The following is a 21,954-nucleotide window of genomic DNA, read 5'->3' as shown; positions in this document are numbered from 1 at the left end:
AGTTTCAGTTTCTGAATCTGTCATCGATTGTTGGCAGATAAAAGAAACACACACACACACAAACAGACACACAGTCTGTGTGTCTGAGCCCTGCAGCAGTTTCCTGCTTTAAGCTTCTACCTGCAGCCTTTCAGGTGTTAGTAGTGTGTGTGTGTGTGTGTGTGTGTGTGTGTGTGTGTGTGTGTGTGTGTGTGTGTGTGTGTGTCTGTGACTCCACTTTAAATCAACAGTCTTATCTCACACACTAATACAACACACAGAGACTTAACACACACAGGAAGCTATGACATACACACACTTACACACACACACACACACACACACGCAGGGCTGTGTTTGCTCGACCAAGTGGAGACAGCCTTGGTGGCTACTGTTACAACACACACACACGCACGCACGCACGCACACACGCACACGAATGCACACACACACACGCACACACACACAGATTTTCTACAGGCTCAGTCTACCATTTAAAAAAATATACATATATTTCCAGTGCTGGTTCCATGGTATCAGAATTTTGGATGGTCGTCACGGAAACATTAATTGGTCATGTGACAAAGGCTGGGAGACATGGCAGAACAGGCAGCCAAGTGACAGAACTCTGATCCAAATGGAAATCACAATAGTCAGATTTAAGGGGGGGGGGCGGGGGGCAGAGCCACCCGTGGGCCCCCCTTCTAGCCTCGCACCTGATCGTTACATCTTTATATGAATCTGATTTGACAATTAGTTACATTCTTATTCAGCAGTTTATGGCTTACCGTTACTGGTTGATTTTTTTTTTTCTGCTTGTTAATAATAAGTAATCCGAGAGACTCACCAGCAGTGTGCGGGGGGACTTCTTCAGTACGGTGACTCGACCCTGAGAACACAAACACAACAGAAAACGGTGATTAGCGCCGACGATGACCTCACTCTGCTGCATGGCTATCAGTGATGATACTTTGTGGAGAAACGTTCACACAGTTTGCGATTATCAGCAGACTGACATTGTTTATGGTTTGAGACGGTACGAAGACAGAGAACAAACTAGATTCCATAGAAAGAAATAGGACGAGTTAAGATAAACTCATATCAGCATGTAAAGTTCCCTTTATACTTAAAGGATAGACAGAGCTTAAGCAAACACCATCAGTACACTGGAAGAAATGTTTAGTTAAAGGTAAATATCTTTCACTCTGGAAGTCACCGTCCGTGGTTTGTTGATTCACGCACACGCAGCTATCTCACAGCATGACTTCCTTGATACACTTTCAGGATGATGTAATCTCACACACACACACAGTGTTCAAACCACCACCACACACACACACACACACACACACACACACACACACACACACACACACACACACAGACAGACACACAGACATACACACACACAGTGTTCAAACCACCACCACACACACACACACACACACACAGACAGACACACACACACACACACACACACACACACACACACACACACACACACACACACACACACACACACACACACACAGACAGACACACACACAGTGTTCAAACCACCACCACACACACACACACACACACACACACACACAGTGTTCAAACCACCAACACACACACACACACACAGACAGACAGACACACACACACACACACAGTGTTCCTACCACCACACACACACACACACACACACACACACACACACACACACACACACACACACGTGTTCAAACCACCACACACACACACACACACACACACACACACAGACACACACCCACGGACAGACACACACACACAGTGTTCAAACCACCACGCACACACACACACACACACACACACACACACACACACACACACACACACACACACACAGAAGGGGAATAAGGTGCAATGTCTCTCAAGTAGTGACTTCAATATAAAGATTGAGCTATAAGTTGCACAAATAAAATGTACACAGAGAGCTGCTGATGTATATTTAATTTATTTTATTTTTAAACTTTTAAACTACTTGAAAGAAAATAGCATAGTGGAAAGTGTTCTGTGTGACATATTTTATATATATATATATATCAGAAAAAAGAAATCGATAGTTTTGATAGTTTGTGCTGAACTGAATTAACATTTTCTATTTTGTGGCTCTTATCTGGTTGGTTCCTGCTGCACAATGAAAGGTGGAGGAGACTACATTTCATTGCGCAATCCTGTATTTCACAATTACATTAGAACAGAATAGTGCCCTGTGAAACAGATGGAATGACTTACAGCTATAATATGTAGCCCTTCGCATTAAAATGTCTAAAAACGACTGGGCCTGTGTTATATCTTATGTTGAGATGTACTTACATTACCCCCCCAAATGTCCCGAGAATGTTCAAACTATGGCTGCCCCCCTTTCAGTCTACTAAGTTAATATGAATACACTTCTCTAGTAAAGTCAATTTGGTTTTCTTGAAGATTCAGGTCACATTGGGGCATACTTTAGCATGACATTGCTACGTCGAGCACATTTTTTTACAGCACAGTTTGATCTGGGTCAATCTAAACTTCATATTCTGACTGATTAAACGGTTGCAAAATATTTAACCTGCCCATTACTCTTCCTGCAACCTTCCGTGTGGCCTCAGAGAAGCATAGAGCGACTACAAAGCCAACGTTACATACGCTGAACAAAATTATAAACGCAACACTTTTGTTTTTGCCCCCATTTTTCATGAGCTTAACTCGAAGATTTAAGACTTTTTCTATGTACACAAAAGGCTTATTTCTCTCAAATATCGTTCACAAATCTGTCTAAATATGTGTTAGTGATGCTGCGTTCCAGGCAACCCATAACTCAGGTTTTTTTACAACCTTCTACCCGTGAAAGTGCCCTGGAACGGCAGTCAAACCCGTAACTTAAACATAAATAGGCAACGTAAAGTAATTCCGCGCCATCAAAACATTACACATACGATTGTGTACTACTACAGGTTATGTTTATTCAATGAAGCCCAAAATATGTCGCCGACTGGAAATCACTAGTATCAGCTAACGTTAGGTAGCCCCTAGCTAACGCCTAGCTAGAAGGGTTTGTCGTGACTTTGCCTGGAACGCTACCGGGTCGTGAGTCGTGACCTGAAGTCGTAACTTACGGGCTAAAGACTGTGTCTGGAACGCAGCGTGAGCCCTTCTCCTTTGCCGACATAATCCATCCACCTCACAGGCGTGGCGTATCAAGCTGCTGATTAAACAGCGTGATTATTGCACAGGTGTCCCTTAGGCTGGACACAATAAAAGGCCACTCTAAAAATGTGCAGTTTTATCACACAGCACAATGCCGCAGATTTCGCAAGTTTTGAGGGAGCGCGCGATTGGCATGGATTTTCTCGGCAAAGGAGAAGTGTTCACTAACACAGATTTACACAGATTTGTGAACAATATTTGAGAGAAATAGGCCTTTTGTGTACGTAGAAAAAGTCTTCGATCTTTGAGTTCTGCTCATGGAAAATGGGGCACAAAAACAAAAGTGTTGCGCTTATAATTTTGTTCAGTGTATATTACAAAAAAAGACCTTTTCGTTGAGTCATTGAATCTTATCACAGAAACCGTGATACACTTTTTGGGCCGCTGACAAGAGCAGCAGCGGGAAAAGAGGTCAGAGAATGAAAAATGTAATTGTAAAAAAAGGTACCTAACGTTGTAGGACGCCGAAGGCCGGAGACTGACAGGCGAGAAATAAAAGCTGGGGAGAGGACAAAGAAAAAGATGTGATGATGATCAGAGTCTTTGGTGATGACGGAGGACAGCGGCAGAATAAACTTTGACCCCCTAAACTATTCATTGATATAGTCGAAGAAATCCCAAATCATTTCTGCCCGTTTGTTAAATAAAATCAACAATATACAGATTTAAGATTTATTCATTATTACATTTATCAACATTTCTGTAAATGCGCCCGTGTTAGCCAGTCAGCTAATTTTCAACTGTAGTCCTAGTTACCTAAAATGCATGTCTTTATGTCTTTATAAAGACCTAGCCCCTGCATCCCCCACCGAAATCTACGCCTATGGCGGCAGATGATTCGAGGTATAACTCGACGATTTGTAACTTTTTCCGAACTTTTTATCTATGATGGCTGAGGAACGTTTTCCTGACTTCTTTAGGACTTTATGTCGCCCAAACTGTAAGGGAGAAGACTACATGGCACACGCAAAAATACAGTCTAAGATATTTTCGATTAAATAAAAGCATATCGATAAACTAAACATGTCTGGCCCTTGATGTGATTCTTATTTTCCAGTGTGGCCCTTAGTGAAGTTGAGTTTGACACCCCTGATGTAGGGAAACCCAGAACAGAAGTCGAAACAAAATCAGAGATATCAAGAAGAAGATGAGAGAGAAACTGGAGGGTTAGAGAGAAATAAAGAAGAGCTGACAAGCTGATTGGGTAGAGCAGGTCCAAGCCACGCTGTATAATTTACAGAGACCCAACAATTTCCTCCCAAAGAGCAAGCATTCGGTGCGACATTCTGCGGGGTGAAGAAAAATGTGAAGCTGAAGAGGACGAGTGCAGACAAGACAGTGGCATTCCTGCCATTCTCTGTAACTCGGGCCTCGCCCTTTTTGGGGAGAAACAAACGGCTCCTTCTCAGATACACGACGAAGGCCACGTGCTTTAGAAAAGGTACTTCAGGCCGGGGGTCAAAGGTTGTTGGGGAGAAAAATACATAATATCTGGATTGTTTGTTTCTTCTGTATGAAACAGACTGAGCAGGTGAATCCAGGTAATGTGTTACAGCACGTTAAAGGGGACCTTCAACCCAATGTTCCTTTGTTTTTGTGTTTAAGTGACTGATAGGGACAATTTTTGAAATTGCTCCAGTATCGAGAGTAGCGGGATCGCTGTAAACAGCAGCCAGGCTGCAATGTTACGCTACAGGGCAAATGTGCATCGTCAATTTACGTCCACTAAAAGTTCTGTTTTTGCCGCTGACGGGCTCGGATTATAATTCTAAGTGTCGGACAACATTATGTAAAGGATCCCTACAGAGATAGAGCTTTTTGTTGAAGAGTATAATGTTTTAATTTTTTTGTTTAACCAGAAACAGCTCCAAAATCGTGATCCCCAAAACCACCGGACTCCATTTAAATAAACTATACTTTATTTATTTTATTTACTTATTTTTTCCATGTAAATCGGTGAACTATGTGTTTATTTCAACCAAAGCTAGAGTTGTGATTGTTGGGAAAGTGGAAAGAAGAACCAAAACATATTTTTTAAGTTTTATTTTGTGTCTGTTGACTTTGAATGAATTGTACCTTTACGTTGATAAAATGACTATTTATTCACATGGAGTCTGGTGAGTTTAACGATAGGAATTTTGCGGATGTTTTTATGTTTAGCAGGAAGGTCGGCCTGCGTAGAAATCCTTTCCATAATGTTGTCTCTAGAATAATAATCTGAGCCGGTCAGCGGCAAAACAAGCACTTTTGTGGACGTAAATTGAAGGTGCGCAATTGCCCGATAACTTACATTGTAGCTTGTTTTGCTGACTGGTTGAAAAAAAACAACTAAGTTACCCTTTAATGATCTCACTTGTGTCTGGGCACTTGACGTTACATTTTGAGAGTAATTTAACACTAAATCGCTATTTGGGAGTGAGAAAATTACAAGTTTAACCAATTAAAACATCAAAACAACAATAATACTTTCAGTTTTGTATCTAAAACCACTCAAAAACAAGCTGCAGCAAACCTTTGTCACATTACATTAGAAGATCTTTGTGCATTACTGTGGATTAAAGCTCTCCGGTGGCATGTTTGGCATCTCTGGAGCTAATAATGCGGGGTTGGAGCCTGCAAAAGACATTCTTCAATATCTAACTTGTAATTATGACTGAGGGGGTGTGATGTGAACGGGTTTTCCCAGCCGGTAGCATTTTTTATACCGAACGCGGCATCAAGAGGAGACAGAGGAATATTTAGGATCTTTAATCGTTTTTAGTTTGAATGATTGTGTTTGGCTGGTTCGCTGCTGGATATTAGTAAAGAAAAGAATGGATTTTAAATGACTTAATTATCATTTAACTGATTTTGAAAGATTCAAACAATGTGAAAATCCCCATACTGAGGGTTACTGACACCAACAATATCCATGTATCTCAGCAGTAACGATATATATTCATCAGTTCCCTGTAATTATTTCAAAATAAAGCTTTTTTTTTTTTTATCTCCGGAGTCAAAACAACCACCGAATGAACACATCAAGTAAATTACAGGCTGAAGTCAGGCTTGTTTTTATGTCATTTTGCCTTCAAGATCTAATTCAAAGTTTGTGCTTAATGGATAAATGTAGACACTCTGGGTAATGTGAGCCTAAGGAGACAGGAATCCGACCAAAGTGTTTGTTGTCTGTTGGACCTCCCCCCCCCAACCACCCTCCTCCAGCTACAAACACACATATGTCTCCAACACTTAAACTGGGGTCACAGGGTCAACTGGCATCTCTACTGACATTACACTTCTTAGAAAAACTATTTTTGTAGTGTTAGGCCACGTCACAACGTACCAACAACATCTTTTTTTCCACCCCCGTCTTCCCTGGCATCGTTTCAAGAGGTGTGGGGAACGATCACCCCAAGAGCTATTTGATGCTTCAATTTTAAAATTAAAATTGTGAGAGACGATACGCATATCTTGAATAACAATTTTAAATTATTACCTTCGGGAAGGAGGTATAGGGTCTTGATGTGCAGGTCTAATAGACTAAAAAACTCCTTTGTTCCTACTGCAATCAAGGCGCTAAATAGAAATTAAATACTGTGAACTGCCTTCTTGTGCTTTTTATCTTATTTGTTTTAACGGATGCTGTATTGTGTGAATGATCTATTATTGTGTTTTATGTTTTTCGATAATGTGTTTTATGTACTTTGATCATGTTGCTTTGCATGACTAGACTATGCACGGTGTCCAAGACAAATTTCCCAGTGATGGGACTAATAAAGTATAAAGTAAAGTAAGAATATCTGCGTCCAAACGGATCAATTTGTAAAAGACTCAACGTGCGTTTACACCAAAAAGCGTCTCCGTGTGGATGGCCCCTTAGTCAGCAGAAAAAGATGAGCAGAGGATTTCTTCCACACAAAGTTGTACTATTTTTTTTATCAGACTTACTGGATGCCTGTACTTCTTCGAGCTGCTAAAACGTATTCAGATAAAGCAAGTAAAAACTCTTTCACTGACGAGGTTCTGCAAGAAGACATTTTCTTATTGTAAGCGCACGGACAGACCACTGGTTTAGTTAGCATGCTCGAGTAATGGTATACAAATCAAATGCTATCTATTGTCTAATATGACAACCCTTTGTTAAAAAAATGCTCACCTGGTAGAGCGCACGCCCATATACAGGGGGTTTACTCCTCGACGCAGCGGCCGCAGGTTCGACTCTGCGTTAGACAGCGTGATTATTGCACAGGTGTCCCTTAGGCTGGACACAATAAAAGGCCGCTCTAAAATGTGCAGTTTTATCACGCAGCACAATGCCGCAGATGTCGCAAGTTTTGAGGGAGGATTTTCTCGGCAAAGGAGAAGTGAAGATTTGTGAACAATATTTGAGAGAAATAGGCCTTTTGTGTACATAGAAAAAGATCTTTGAGTTCAGCTCATGAAAAATGGCGGCATGTCTTTATGTCTTTAAGAACCAAAACATCTTTTCAAAGGTTTGACTCCGACCTGCGGCCCTTTGCTGCATGTCATTCCCCCTCTCTCTCCCCTTTCATGTCTTCTGTCCTACATGCTTAGGTTAAAGACCGACTCCATCTGCGTTCTTTTCCAGGTTTTTCAAATGGAAACGGCCACTCAGCCTCGGCAAAAAGAAGTGACATATGTGATCCCAGTAAGCATATCAATATATGAAAAAATGGGAATGCTAACACTAGCTGATTCAACATTGGCTGTGAAATAATGACACAGAACCTAAACCTAGTGTAAGTTACTGCTGTTAGTTTGGATCCAAAAGTCACATGACAACACAAACAAACGGATCGAGGCAGAGTCTGGTGACTTTGGAGAGAGCAATATGGCTTCAGTTCCCCTGTCGGAAAGGGCTTTTTGACGGCAAGGTAAAGCAGAGAAAACGTTTTAAATATAGCTTACACTTAAACTGGTATAGATTTTTGTTAGGTTGTCCTTTTTTAGGACCAAAGGAGTACATAGCGTTCACTTCAAAGCCACCAGACTCCCAACAAACACAAGAAAATTCAAATGCAAAGATGAGGCTTATCTACAAAGCGGATTCCTCTTGAAACAACAATGCCCCTGGACAAGGCACTGAACACTGTTTACAGTCAGCAGCCGTCAGCAGACGGATGGACGGAAGGACGGAGAAATATCAAGTCTGGACCTCAGACAGCATGTTTACACAGACACAGTTACCCTCTTTACCCACATGACGACACACGAGCCGGCTGTATTTGCTGAACGAAGACCATGAGATGGGACTGAAAGCTCTGAAAGCCACCGGTTCAAGTTCTTTCCTGGCGTTGGAAGCGCTCGACGGTGTTTTAAGCCCCCCCAACGTCGACTTCGAGGCAGCGCTGCGGCCGTCGACTTCAAGGCACCTAACCCTAACCCTGACCATTGCCTAATCCTAGTGCCTGCCAGACAGCGCTGCCTGCAAGACGACGTCGGGGGCCTAAAACACCAAACAAAAAGGAACTACTTGAGATTGTGATATCTTTGAAAAACTCCAGTATTATGTAGCAGCCACTTAACAGTCCCACTGGTGGGTTCTTTCAACTGTAAGTGGATATGCTGGGATCATTCCAGTTCAGTATAACATTGAATTAAATAGGAAAGCTGCTCCACACACTTTCTACCAACTAAACCTACACTGAGGGGGATGCAGAGACTTCCTGGCTGTGACTGACAGCAGAGAGCGAAGGAATGCAGTCACGCTAGTGTTGTCAAAATCCTGAAAACTCACACAGACTTAAGCGTGATTTACGCTCCTGCGTTACATCTATGCCGTGGCTACGTACGTAGGTACGTGGAGACACAGAACCTACACCGGACTCTACGCCAGAACCTACGCCGCACCCTACGTCGGACCCTACGCCGTTGCCTGACGTGCACCTCTCGAAAAATTTAACTATACACGTCGCGGCGACGCACGTTGCTCGGCCGTGACTTGGCAGCGTTGCATTTCCCCCTCTTCTCATTTCCTGGTTCTCCTTCTCCATGAACAACATGAAATCAAGGAGAGGGTTAACTTTTCCTGCTCCAGATTCCCCACCGTGGTCAGAAAGAACAGAGGAGACACTTTGTTTTCTCTCACTGTGACTCTAGAGTCGCTACTCGCTCCGAAGATAATCACCGCCACTCTCTCACTCGCTCTACCACACACACACACACGCACGCACACGCCGGCCCTGCTGTACACACAAGTAGAAACTTCCGGCCACTTATGTAGGCTGAAGCGAAAGCTCTGCGTGGAGCCTCGGCACGACCATAAATCAGACTTTAATCCTGGGTGACAAGGCCACGATCAATGCTGTGTTGTCAGTGATCTACAGCCAAAAGCCTTTTAACATTCACAGGCAGACAGACAGACAGACAGACAGACAGACCAGACAGACAGTCCGGCGCATGCACGCACACACACACACACACACACACACACACACACACACACACACACACACACACACACACACACACACACACACAGGCATGCAGGCATGCAGGCAGGCAGGCAGGCAGGCAGGCAGGCAGGCAGGCAGACAGACACATGCACACACCCACCTACACACACACACACACACTGCTGATGCAGATAAATCCCTAAAAGCAGTGTTCAGTTTTTATGCACATCTTTGGAACAAACTCCCAGAAACCTGTAGGTCCGCTGTAACTCTCGGTTCTTTTAAATCTAAGCTAAAGACCTATCTTTTTGATGTTGCTTTTCTTTAAATAATCGATTTTATTAACTTTAATTTCTTATACTGCACTGTAACTTTTATTCTTATACTGCACTATCAATTTTATTCTTGTCTTTTAATGTTTTTAATTTGTTTATTAATGTTTTTAAATTGTTTTTAATTGTCTTCTAACAGCTCTTTAATGTTTTATGTAAAGCACTTTGAATTGCCCTGTTGCTGAAATGTGCTATACAAATAAAGCTGCCTTGCCTTGCCTTGCCTAAATGCATGCATATTAACCAAGAGAGGTATCTGCTTTTTTAAATAAACGCGACGGAGAAGCTCTTGAAGCTTCCTCCCACACTTTGCCGTAAATACAAGCGAGCTGCAGATGACTAATTTTTTTCTTTACTTTTTTTTCACTGAATCTGTCTAGAGCACTAAGAAAAAAATGAGCCTTACTGATAAAAAGTGAGATCCTTTCCAGACACGGACCAGCATGTTTGGGGAGCGTTTGTATTTGGTGCGTTGGGAAACACGAGACTTTATCTGATTCTGCACGCTGCTGAATCTGCTTCTTTGCATGCTGTTCATACAGGATCCTGTTTGATTATCAGATCTTGATTTGGATTACTGTATCCTTTTATTTTCCATTCCGCCATGCGACAGGTGTATGTGTTAGTGTAAACCGGAGAGAACCGGTTTTTGTTTTTACGCCTTCCGGAGAAGGACATCGTTGTGCAGTGAGATCATTTCTCTCTGAAAAAAAAAAGGCATGTTTTTGAATGAAAACACGTCGCTAGAAGCCAACACATAGTTTCGATTTAACAGCATGTTGTGCCATTTCAACCACTGTGTAGGCGCCACATATTGTATGTTGTTCATGGTCTCATTTATATTTTTTATTGATTATTATATTGTGCACTTATATTGTAGGTGGTGGGCGTTTTCATCGCAGTTTGAGCGGAAGTAATAACATACTTGGGTTCCACTTTACTTGAAGGTATCCACATAGGAGTGACGTGACACTGTCATGACAAGTTAGGGTTAGGGTTAGAGTTAGAGTTCATTTGTCATGACAGTGTCATGTGTTCATGACACTGTCATGTCACTCTTATGTAGATACCTTCAAGTAAAGTGTTACCCATATGTGTTTGCTTCACCTGTTCACCTGTTTTTTTTGGGCTTTGACAGAGGGTGAGCCCGGGAGCGATCACTTTTTGACCGCCACACTAACGCACTTATTTCGACCCACAAAGTAACTTTACATTTGGTAACTGCAGTGCTAGTTGTATTTTTTTTTTTACGTGTGCACATTGCAATACGATCTGGAGCGTGTCACGGTGTGTTTGTGCATCTCTCAGTGTTTAGTCAGTCGCGGCAGCACTTTGTTTGGACTGCTTACAGCCGCAACATATAATAATGCCGAAACCACACCTGTAATTCTGCACTGCCAGTACAGGTTATCCACAATGCACACGTCTGTCATCCCGTATGTCTCAACACCCCTGAGAGCATTTGGTTTACACGTCTCTGCCGTCCGGGCATCTCACAGACGTGCGTAGAAACATCTTAATGATGAATGGAGGTTATATTTAAAGAAGGGCTGCATAATGTATTGTATTTTTTTTTTATGTTATCGCGATATCAACTTTTGCTATAAACACATGGCGAAATCCCAAAAGACTGATATTTTTTGAGTTAGTTCAAAGAGTATATCAGTAGAAAAGTACACTTTAAAGTGTACCTGTCGTTCTATTTTGGTGGTGCATTTTATGTTCAATTCAAGTTGATTAATAAAAGAATGTTGGAAATGATTTTATTTCGGTTATTTAAATTCAACAAGTAATTTGGTGTTTTAAAGCAGAATACTGAAAGCAGCAGAAAATAAGCACACTCTAATATCTTATATAACTTTTTATATATATTAAGTCATTATCCATTTATCCATCTATCTATCTATCTATCTATCTATCTACCTACCCATCTATCTATCTATCTATCTATCTATCTACCTACCTACCTACCTACCTACCCATCTATCTATCTATCTATCCATCCATCATCCATCCACCTACCTACCTACCTACCTACCTACCTACCTATCTATCTATCCATCATCCATCCATCTACCTACCTACTTACCTACCTACCTACCTACCTACCTACCTATCTATCTATCTACCTACCTACCTACCCATCTATCTATCTATCTATCTATCTATCTATCTACCTACCCATCTATCTATCTATCTATCTATCTACCTACCCATCTATCTATCTATCTATCTATCCATCATCCATCCATATACCTATCTATCTATCTATCTATCTATCTATCTATCTATCCATCCATCCACCTACCTATCTACCTATCTATCCATCCATCCATCCATCTACCTACCTATCTATCTGTCTATCGATCCATCCATCCATCCACCCATCTATCTATCCCTTTATTCCTTATATCGTTCAGCCACCAATTTAAAGTCTTCTTGTGCAGCCATAAGCAAACGTCCGTGGTTCTCTCAGAATTCAATTCACTATAAACATCTAAAAATGAAACCCAAACCAGCGCCTGAAGCTGTCAAAGACACACAGACACCGCGCTTACAGGCACCTAGACCTCCACCAACAACGCAAACACGGCAGAACAAAGGCTTCCTGTTATCAGTGTTGACACCTGCTCGCAGGGTCGATGACAGCGGTAAAGATAGAATGACAGAGGGACAGACGAGTCAACAATCCTGAGGGCCCAAAAGGTGCTCGACAGCTAAACAACACCTGACACCTGATGACCCAAGTTCCCGCTTGACTGACTGCAGAGTTTGTTAAAGAGGAAGTGGAAGGGGTAGGGGGGAGGAGGGGTGGGGGCGGGTTTGGTTAAAAGGTGAAGACTAATAGTGCGTTCCATTCACCTCGGAACTCGGGAGCCGGAGCTGGGAATGGCGTCACACCTGAGATGAAGGCGTGCCGTTTCCAAGTCCAATTTTTCATTGTGGGGCTAGCTCTAGATAGGTTAGCCATTGCTAGCGATACCAGTTGATAACAACGCACTACGCTGTTTTTTGGTGCATACAAACACTATAGCAACATGTCCACAGATAGAAGTTGAACAGGACAGCGTACGATTGATTTAGTGTTAGTCTCGCATTGCCAGACCTTCCTCCACAGCGCCGCGGAGTAGGGTCACAAAATATATCACATATATAATGTTCACGGATAGGTTTATCCATTACAGTTTTATCCACGTTACGTTTTGTAACGTTTATTCGTGTCATTCTGATAAAAATTGCTGCAGTTTCCCCCACATAATTATGTTTTCTTGATTTGATTTGTATTGGTAGCTTGGCATAGTCGTTTTTAAACATTTTAATATTACATATTGTACCTTTAAATATAGGCATTTTTATTTTCACAAATCCTACGGAGTGTCTTGGACTGTTTTTGAAAGAGACATGCGTTTTTTCCAGTTTCAACCCTCACGCTACCTCAGCAGAGCCACTAACATCATTAAAGACTCTACCCACCCTGGCCGTCACCTCTTTGAACTGTTGCCCTCTGGGAGGTGTTGTAGGTTCGCCAAAACACACTCCTCGTGATTCAGGGACAGTTTTTTTTTTTTCCACAAGCAATTTGCAAAGAAAAAAAAGAAAAAGCACTTTCATCCGCTTATGCTGCTATGCACCTGCACTTTACGTAATAATGTACAATGCAAGTAAATTATCTTACTAAATAATGCAAACTGTGGACCGCTAACGTTAGACCCAGCGGCAGTGGGTCAGCGGAGCGCTAACGTTAGACCCAGTGGTAGTGGGTCAGCGGACCACTAATGTTAGACCCAGAGGCAGTGGGTCAGCGGACCGCTAACGTTAGACCCAGCGGCAGTGGGTCAGCGGAGCACTAACGTTAGACCCAGTGGCAGTGGGTCAGCGGAGCGCTAACGTTAGACCCAGTGGCAGTGGGTCAGCGGAGCGCTAACGTTAGACCCAGCGGCAGTGGGTCAGTGGAGCGCTAATGTTAGACCCAGCGCCAGTGGGTCAGCGGAGCGCTAATGTTAGACCCAGCGGCAGTGTGTCAGTGGAGCGCTAACTTTAGACCCAGCGGCAGTGTTTCAGCAGAGTGCTAACGTTAAACCCAGCGCCAGTGGATCAGCGGACCGCTAACTTTAGACCCAGCGCCAGTGGGTCAGCGGAACGCTAACGTTAGACCCAGCGCCAGTGTTTCAGTGGAGTGCTAACGTTAAACCCAGCGCCAGTGGATCAGCGGACCGCTAACGTTAGACCCAGCGGCAGTGGGTCAGCGGACCGCTAACGTTAAACCCAGAGCCAGTGGGTCAGCGGACCGCTAACGTTAAACCCAGCGCCAGTGGGTCAGTGGACCGCTAACGTTAGACCCAGCGCCAGTGGGTCAGCGGACCGCTAACGTTAGACCAAGCCCGCTTTTCAGCTCATTCTGCAGCATAAAAGCACGGCGGAACCAGCAAGCAAGCTAGCCGGTGTTAGTTGGCTAACGTTAGCTTGCTAACGTTACCCCCCTTGCAACATCCTTCGCAGAAAACAAACCGAATAAAGCCGTAACTCGTGGCGATAGCATTGTGCTTTGTGTGGATGAAGCATGAAGTTAAGTTGACTCATTTAGCGCCTCTCTGCCTCGTAACATTACTAGTCTGCTGCTTGTTTGTCCATTACTGCAAAACCTCAGCTCCGCGAATGGCCCGGAAGTCAGCTTATTATTGGAAGTTTATACGTTACCGTGGCAATGGTACACATAAAAATGGCCGCTGTTCTGACCGTTCTGCTACGTTGATTTGAATGAAAATGGCCTTTCTATCCATTTTCTTTCTATGGTTCAAGCAATGTGGCTATAAAAAAAAGGTCTTCCTGTCACAGTTGTATTGTTCCAGGATTTTTTCCAGCTAAAAACTTAACATGAATGTTTTTGCTTTCTTCTTAAACTTAAAACTTAAATATTTAGTGTGTGGCTTAAGTGTGACTGCAGTCTGAGTAAAATATCCTAAGTCTGCAGCTCTGCACAGTAATACATTTTTAACTATCATATACATTTTATCATTCTTATAAAGTTTTCTTTTTTTTTTGACAAATAAATCATCACAAGCCTCATGACATGAGTGATGATGCTGCTGCTGCTGCGGTCAAGAATAAATACTCAAAACCTCAGCTTTTAAGCCTGAAACATAGACGAGAAGTGCAACGTTGTGAATTATGGTGATTATATGAGCGTTGAAGGGCGTGGCGGCCCCTACAGAGTGTGTGCGTGTGTTTGCTCGTGTGTGTAAAACCGTGTGAGCGCATTAGCCGAACATGTTTCAAGACGCCAAGGCGTGAGAGGAATGAAGACAATTTCCTACGAGGTCATGAAGTGGCTGACATGAACACATACAGACACACAAACAAAGAACACGACAGATTTGCTACAGACACGCACACTTACAGATTTAAATAAAGAGGGTCAGATAACACATACACAGACACACACACACACACACACACAGGTTGGTGGCACTCTCTTTGTGGGGACGCGCCATTGACATAATGCATTCCCTAGCCCCTTACCCTAACCTTAACCATCACAACTAAATGCCTAACCTTAACAATTACCCTCACCCTAACCATAACCTAATTCTAACCCTAATCCTACAACCAAGTCTTAACCCTCAAACAGCCCTTTAAACTTGTGGGGTCCAGCATTTTGGCCCCACAAAGCTGTCGGGACTCCACAAGCATACTGGACTCCCAATTTTTGGACCCCACGAATATAGTTAAACAAGCCCACACACACACACACACACACACACACACACACACACACACACACACACACACACACACACACACACACAATATATATTGCCACTGTCGTGTGATAACCTTGTATGTCCAAAACAGGAAATGAAAAAAGGCTCATTTTAAAACAACTGATTGAGCTTCTTACCCAGACAAAGTCAAATGAAATCGCCTCGTCACTGTTTAAATAGTTGTAAAAGCCACAGACAGATGAAAAGGGTGACCAATAGCATAGATTTATGAAAAAATAAATATGGAGATACAAGGTTTCTTCCCAGAAGCGACAATATCTATTCTGTACGGACAGATATTTTAACTTTGAAGCATGATATGGAGAAAATTGCAGCAAAGAAACTACTGAAAAATCGGGTGGAAAGCCATCCCAGAAAAGTGGAGGTTGTCATAGCAGCACATTATTGCCCATGGTTTTTAAGTGACACGTTCAACTATGACATATGGATGAAATATACTGTATATTTGAGTGCCCACATACATTTGGCCACGTAATGTACTAAGGTAGGGAACAACCTTAGAGCCTGGCAGTGTTCTCTAATTATGACCTTTGTAAATAAATAATCTAAAAATAAAAACAGGAAGACCAGAGCACAACGAAAGTAGCAAAAGAAAAACACAAACTTTGTGTGACGACACATAACTTTCTAGTACGTGTAAAGGCCTCAGTATGAATGGGATGCCCAACAGCTTCTGAAAGCACTTTTTCCGAAGTGGGAATTAGGGAGCGTCTGACAATCATGCACATATTGCCAAACGTCAAACAAATGTTCTGCAAAAACACACACTTTTCAGTCAAGATCCTACAGTACATGGAAACTAGTTCTGCAGCCTTTAACTCCAGTTAGAGGAGGGGAGGGGGTTCCCTGCACACCAGAACAAGATCGCGGTTAAAACTCCACGGATAAACCGCGGCTTGCATTGTCGTCGTGTTCTGGGAATGCGCCGGATCCGTGCCCGTCATCCAGTCACAGCGTGGACCGCGTGCCCGGGAAACAAGCAAGGGGTTTAGAAAGCAAGAGTACTTACGGTACTTTCTGCCTGCAGTACACGATCAGGCCGATGCCGACGGCAAGGGCGACGAGGACGCCGATGACGATTCCAGCGATGGCTCCGTCTGAGAGACCTTCGTGATCTTCCTGCAACGTTCCTTTTTCTATAAAAACAACAAAAATGTAAAAGATTTATAATCTCCTGCTGAGTAAGAAAGCTCTAATGTAAATTCACTTTAAATTCAAAACCACGATCCACTGTAGTGGGATGTCATTCAGACATTTACAGACATTCTGTCAAAATGTCTGTAAAACAACAAAAACAGGTATTGTAAAATACAGGTACTGTAAAATAAACCCAGGTATTGTAAAATACGTAGTGTGCAAACGGCTGCCATGTTTAAAGGCGACTTCTTGTGTTAGGACATGACTATACAACTCAATCTGATTGCAGGTGAGTAACTTCTATGGAAGTGATCAGAAATGCTGATTAAGGCTGCGTTGACAACAGCAAGATAGGGGCTCTTTCCCGTAGGGTTGTGCAGCGATGGGAGTGTCATTTAAAGTGACTATATGTTACGTTTTAATGTTTCGGAAGCTCTATAATTTTTCATACAATGGTCTTAAATGACCTGTAACAGCAAACGAGACTAACAGCGAGTCCAGCCAGTTGAGCTACGTAAAAGGTAGCAAAAGATTTCCTTATAGAGGCCTTATTGTATTTTAATGTTATTTTAGAAGTTATCTGTTATCTGTTATGGCTGATACTGGGGCAGGGCCATCACAGGAAAGAAGGGAATTAAACGAAGAACAACTAAAAGACGAAAGGGAAAGTGACAGATGAAAGGGCGTGAGTCAACATCAGTCGGGCTTTTAACAGATGGAGACAATTACAGGACTGTAAGGACAAAAAAGATATATAACACAATAAAGGAAAGGGAAATGGCCAAAAAGCATAATATGAGCACTTTAAAGTCAATGCACTTCTGTAAATCACTGAGTTCACATCTCACCTATTCTTTGAGTCATTAGCCAACAGGACGTTGTGCTTGCTAATAACTATATGCGTCTGATGCGGGTGGCAGTGGTTAAGAAATGAAGTCAGGGTTTCCAGGCGACAGACATGGATCTTACCTTTGACGTTCAGGCTGTGGGTGTACGTGGCGGTCATGCCAGTGACGGCGTTGTTCGCCTCGCATGTGTACATTCCGATGTCCTTGGCAGTAGCCATCTCGATCATAAAATAGTTCGTTTTGACACCGGTATCTGTGCCGTTAAACTTCCAGGTGAAGTTGGCACGGGGGATGGAGTCAGCAAAGCAGGTGAGGTCCACCTTGTTGTTCACCTCAACGGCCTTTTTACCTTTCACCTCCGCTTTTTCAGGACCGACTGGAGGCAAAACAGAAAGAAAAGTGGGTTTAATATCTGGTCTTTCATTTCACACAGTATCTTTGCCTCACATCTTTCCCTCCACATGCCCTCTTTAACTCCCCGTTGCGCCCCTGAGGAGGCAACAAAATTTTGACAACTGGAGTGGTGCATGTGCTCTATGTGCTGTACATACAAAATGTGAAAAAGGATGTAGTCTATATTGACGACTTTATATTTCTGGGACTCCTCTGTTGCTGCCGGAAATTTCGCCGGGTATCCCTCATTTTTGGATATCCGTCACCTTCCTGTTTCTTTGTGTTGGCGTTCTAAACTCTGGTGGATTTCTGAGGACTATGGTTAACTGCTCCTCAGATCTCTGCAGGGTAAATCCATCTAGCTAGACCATCTGTCCAATCTGAGTTTTCTGTTGCACGACTAAAACTACTTTTGAACGTACACAAGTTCCACCAAAAACGAATTCCTTCCCGAGGCTATTTTGCAGAGGCGCAGTTATTGCGTCCGGCACCTAGTGCCGCCCAAGACGATTGTGATTGGTTTAAAAAAAATGCCAATAAACCAGAGCATGTTTTTCTCCTATCACAGAATGCTGTGTGGACTAGCCAGACCCTCCTCCGCAGCGCTGTGGAGGAAGGTCTTAAATTGCGAGGCTTGGAAGGATGCCATTCCTCTTACTGCCACTACAGTTTGACACATGCATTTCAGAATCAATTCCTTCTTGTATGTGTACCTAGCAATTTTTTATTACATTCACATATCCGGTTATTGCTGTATGTTTGAATACGAAGCATTTGTATGGTCTTCTGAATGACTTCTGGCAATTAAAGTGGTTTCAAATTAAAATCACTGCCAGGACAAATGCCCAACGCCTCACAACGTAAAACCATAAACGCTGCAGCATCACGACACTCACAACGGTTTTCATGTTGCTGGCTTTATATTGTTTTATTATTAATGTTTAAATGCTGTCCAATTGTTTCATCGCTGTGCGTTTATATTATGTGTTCTTTTAATTGTAAAGTGCATTGAGACCATGTTCTCATGACCATGACCATGATTTTTTTTACCGTGGGCGTCGGAACTATTAGGCTTGTTCGAGATGAGCCAGGCCTGCGCCAAATCGATCACCGGCGATCGCTGGGCAGCGCAGTTGCTTTACACCGACTGCAAGACCGAGGGCACAATGGCAAACGCCTAGCGCTCAGCTGATCCCACAGCTGATTGGTTCAGAATCGACTCAACATGATGACGTTTTATATCAACTTTTATATCAATCGTTTTTGAATTGGAGGGATTTTAATTGCTATTTGTCTGATTTACGTGTCGTACAACTGATGGCTACGTGTCTAGATCAGTGCTGTAGTCTACGTTATACGCAGGTGTACGCAGTATACCCACTAAGAAAGCTCCAGGATTTCCATATACCCACTTAAAAAGGCCCAATGACATTATATTTTTGATATATTTTGAATTGTCATCTGTGTTGTTCTTCTTGGCATAGGCTAAATAAAGGTATTCCCACCGAAATTTCTTCTTCTTTGATGCTCAAAATAGCCCTGGGGAGGACACCCAGACCCCCCCCCCCCTCCCCCAAAGGCAGATTCTGGCACAATATAGAGGCCAATATATTTATATACAGTACAGTATACCCACTACAATACATTAGACTACACCACTGGTCTATACAGTGTGAGCTATCGATTACGAGCAACGCTACAAACGGAATGCACCAAACAAATTCTAAATAAATGGGTTGATAGATTGGTAGATGGGTTGAAAGTGATTGCCCGCGTCTTCAAGTCTCCGAGCAGAACAAACACTCACAGTTGACCACCATCTTGTAGAAGGCTTCGGCTTTGTCGATGGGGTTGGTGAGCTGACACCGGTACTCTCCGTTGTCCTCTTTCTGCAGCGGGCTGATCATCATGGAGCTCATGTTGGCGAAGAACGCCAGGCGGCCGCCGGCAGACAGGCGTTGGCCGTCTTTGTGCCAGGTTATGGCCGTCACGGTGCCGTTCGCCGCCTGGCAACTGAGGTTGGCAGTGCTGTTGCCGGCAATGAGGACAGCGCCCGGGCCCTACCTTAGCACCTGAAAAAAAAAAAAAAAAAAAAAAAAAAGAAAAAAAAAAAAAATATTCATGGGTTTAGTGATTAAAGGTATAGTAGGTAAAGACTTATAAAGAATAATTTGCTGATAACTGACTATTTTCATTTTTTTTTGTTTTAGGTGGAAAGGGGGGGAGATGACTAAATGAAAAAATATAAAAAAATATTAAAAAAAAAATTAAAAAAAATAAAAAAAAGAAATGAGTATAATAAAAATAAAAAATTTTTTTTTTTTGTGGGGGGGGGGGAGGGGATATTTTTGGAGTGGAAAAGGGGGGGGGGAGACAGTTGTTGTTCACGTTTTTTTCAGATTCCCTGCTCACACAGCACCTTTAAAGTTTAAAAATAAAGGTGACCGTTAATTTGAAGCGGTGGCTCCGACTTGGGCTTAGCGCTCCAATCGGAGAAACCATTCTCAAATCGACATGAAATCAACATAAGACATCTTAGGACGTGAAAGAAGGGCTCATGACTGTACAGACAATATTACAAAAGTGACTGTAAGAATTAAAGGGCTCGGTTGCTGTTTCGATCGGCCAAACGGCTTGAGTCGCCAAAATAAAATGTTCACGGCGTTTGCTTTTTCATGCAAACTCCTCCTCCTCCTCCTCCTCCTCCTCCTCCTTATCCTCCTCCTCCTCCTCCTCCTCCTCCTCTCTGTTGTCATCCAGAAAGAAAACACAGAAACTCTTCAGGGCATAATGTAAGACCATCCTCCAACTCCAACCCAGCAGGTTTCTCTCTCTGTGTGTGTGTGTGTGTGTGTGTGTGTGTGTGTGTGTGTGTGTGTGTGTGTGTGTGTGTGTGTGTGTGTGTGTGTGTGTGTGTGTTTCTTTCATCTGCCAAAACTCGACGACAGATTCAGAAACTGAAACTAGACAAACAACAGAAACTCTGAGATGTTGAAGATGAGACAGAACTTTAGTCATCCTTAAGGAATGTTTTGCAGTAGCGAAAAAAATGCTTGGCATACATATAGAAATATGTCATATTTTGTAAAAGAAATAGGTATTATTTATATCAGCGCTTCCCAAAGTGTGGGCCGTGATCCCCTGGCCGGCCGCGGCGGCGTTGCAGGGTGGGCGGCAGCCTGGGCTACAAAACATTCCTCCGTGTGGTGGGTTTTCATTCAATACGTTTGTCGACACCGGATTTTGGATGTCATACTTTATATTTTTTAAACAGTGTGTGAGGTTCATTTTCAAAGTTTAATTTCAAACTCCTGTACCCTTACGCAAGTAAATATGACTCACGTATCATGCGAATTGCTGATATATGAATTAATATTGAAAGTAGTCCTGAGGTCCTTTCATTGAGACACACACACACACACACACACACACACAGACAAAGTCTGCAGCCAACTGGAAAACAACATCCGCCAAAATAAGAAGAAAAAGATTTCTTGGCAGTCATTCCAGACGGCACAGGGAGGCTCATGTTGAACTCTCCGCTGGATTCTCTGCGTGTTACACAACGTTTCAACACCTCACGGGTAAAAAAAAAAAAAAAAAGATTAAAAAAATAAACCGCGAGTCATCTGCTGTGGGTCACTGCAGCCTGTATGTGCAGCTTAACTAATGGGAGTTCATGTTAACGGTCTGTCGCTGAGATAAGAAACAGTTTCAGTCTGCCGGTTTTTTTTCTTCTTCTTTCTCGCCTCTCTGTTGGTGGAGTTCAAGTGAACTTCTGTGAAATGTTTATAATATATAGCTGTTGAAATGAAATGTCCCCATAAAAAAAAAAATCACATTTGTGTACAGATTATTA

At 42.7% G+C, this 21,954-nt stretch overlaps 1 protein-coding gene across 1 annotated transcript in view; it reads right to left on the bottom strand.

Moving 5' to 3' along the window:
- The window catches only part of si:ch211-264f5.6 (carcinoembryonic antigen-related cell adhesion molecule 5), a 46,302-nt gene that overhangs the window by 4,407 nt on the left and 19,941 nt on the right, over positions 1-21,954 (bottom strand). Inside the window, exons 7-11 of the mRNA XM_039820534.1 lie at positions 19,903-20,155; positions 17,824-18,078; positions 16,727-16,853; positions 3,653-3,703; positions 827-868 (exon numbers count right to left, since the gene is read on the bottom strand). Of these exons, the coding sequence (XP_039676468.1) occupies positions 850-868; positions 3,653-3,703; positions 16,727-16,853; positions 17,824-18,078; positions 19,903-20,155 (705 nt within the window). The 3' untranslated portion in view covers positions 827-849. The remainder of the gene's footprint in view (positions 1-826; positions 869-3,652; positions 3,704-16,726; positions 16,854-17,823; positions 18,079-19,902; positions 20,156-21,954) is intronic.

This window comes from Perca fluviatilis, chromosome 13 (assembly GCF_010015445.1).
Source record: "Perca fluviatilis chromosome 13, GENO_Pfluv_1.0, whole genome shotgun sequence".
NCBI classification, from domain to species: Eukaryota; Metazoa; Chordata; class Actinopteri; order Perciformes; family Percidae; genus Perca; species Perca fluviatilis.
Note: the sequence above shows the minus strand (reverse complement) of the source record. Positions and strands in the feature narration are given on the sequence as shown.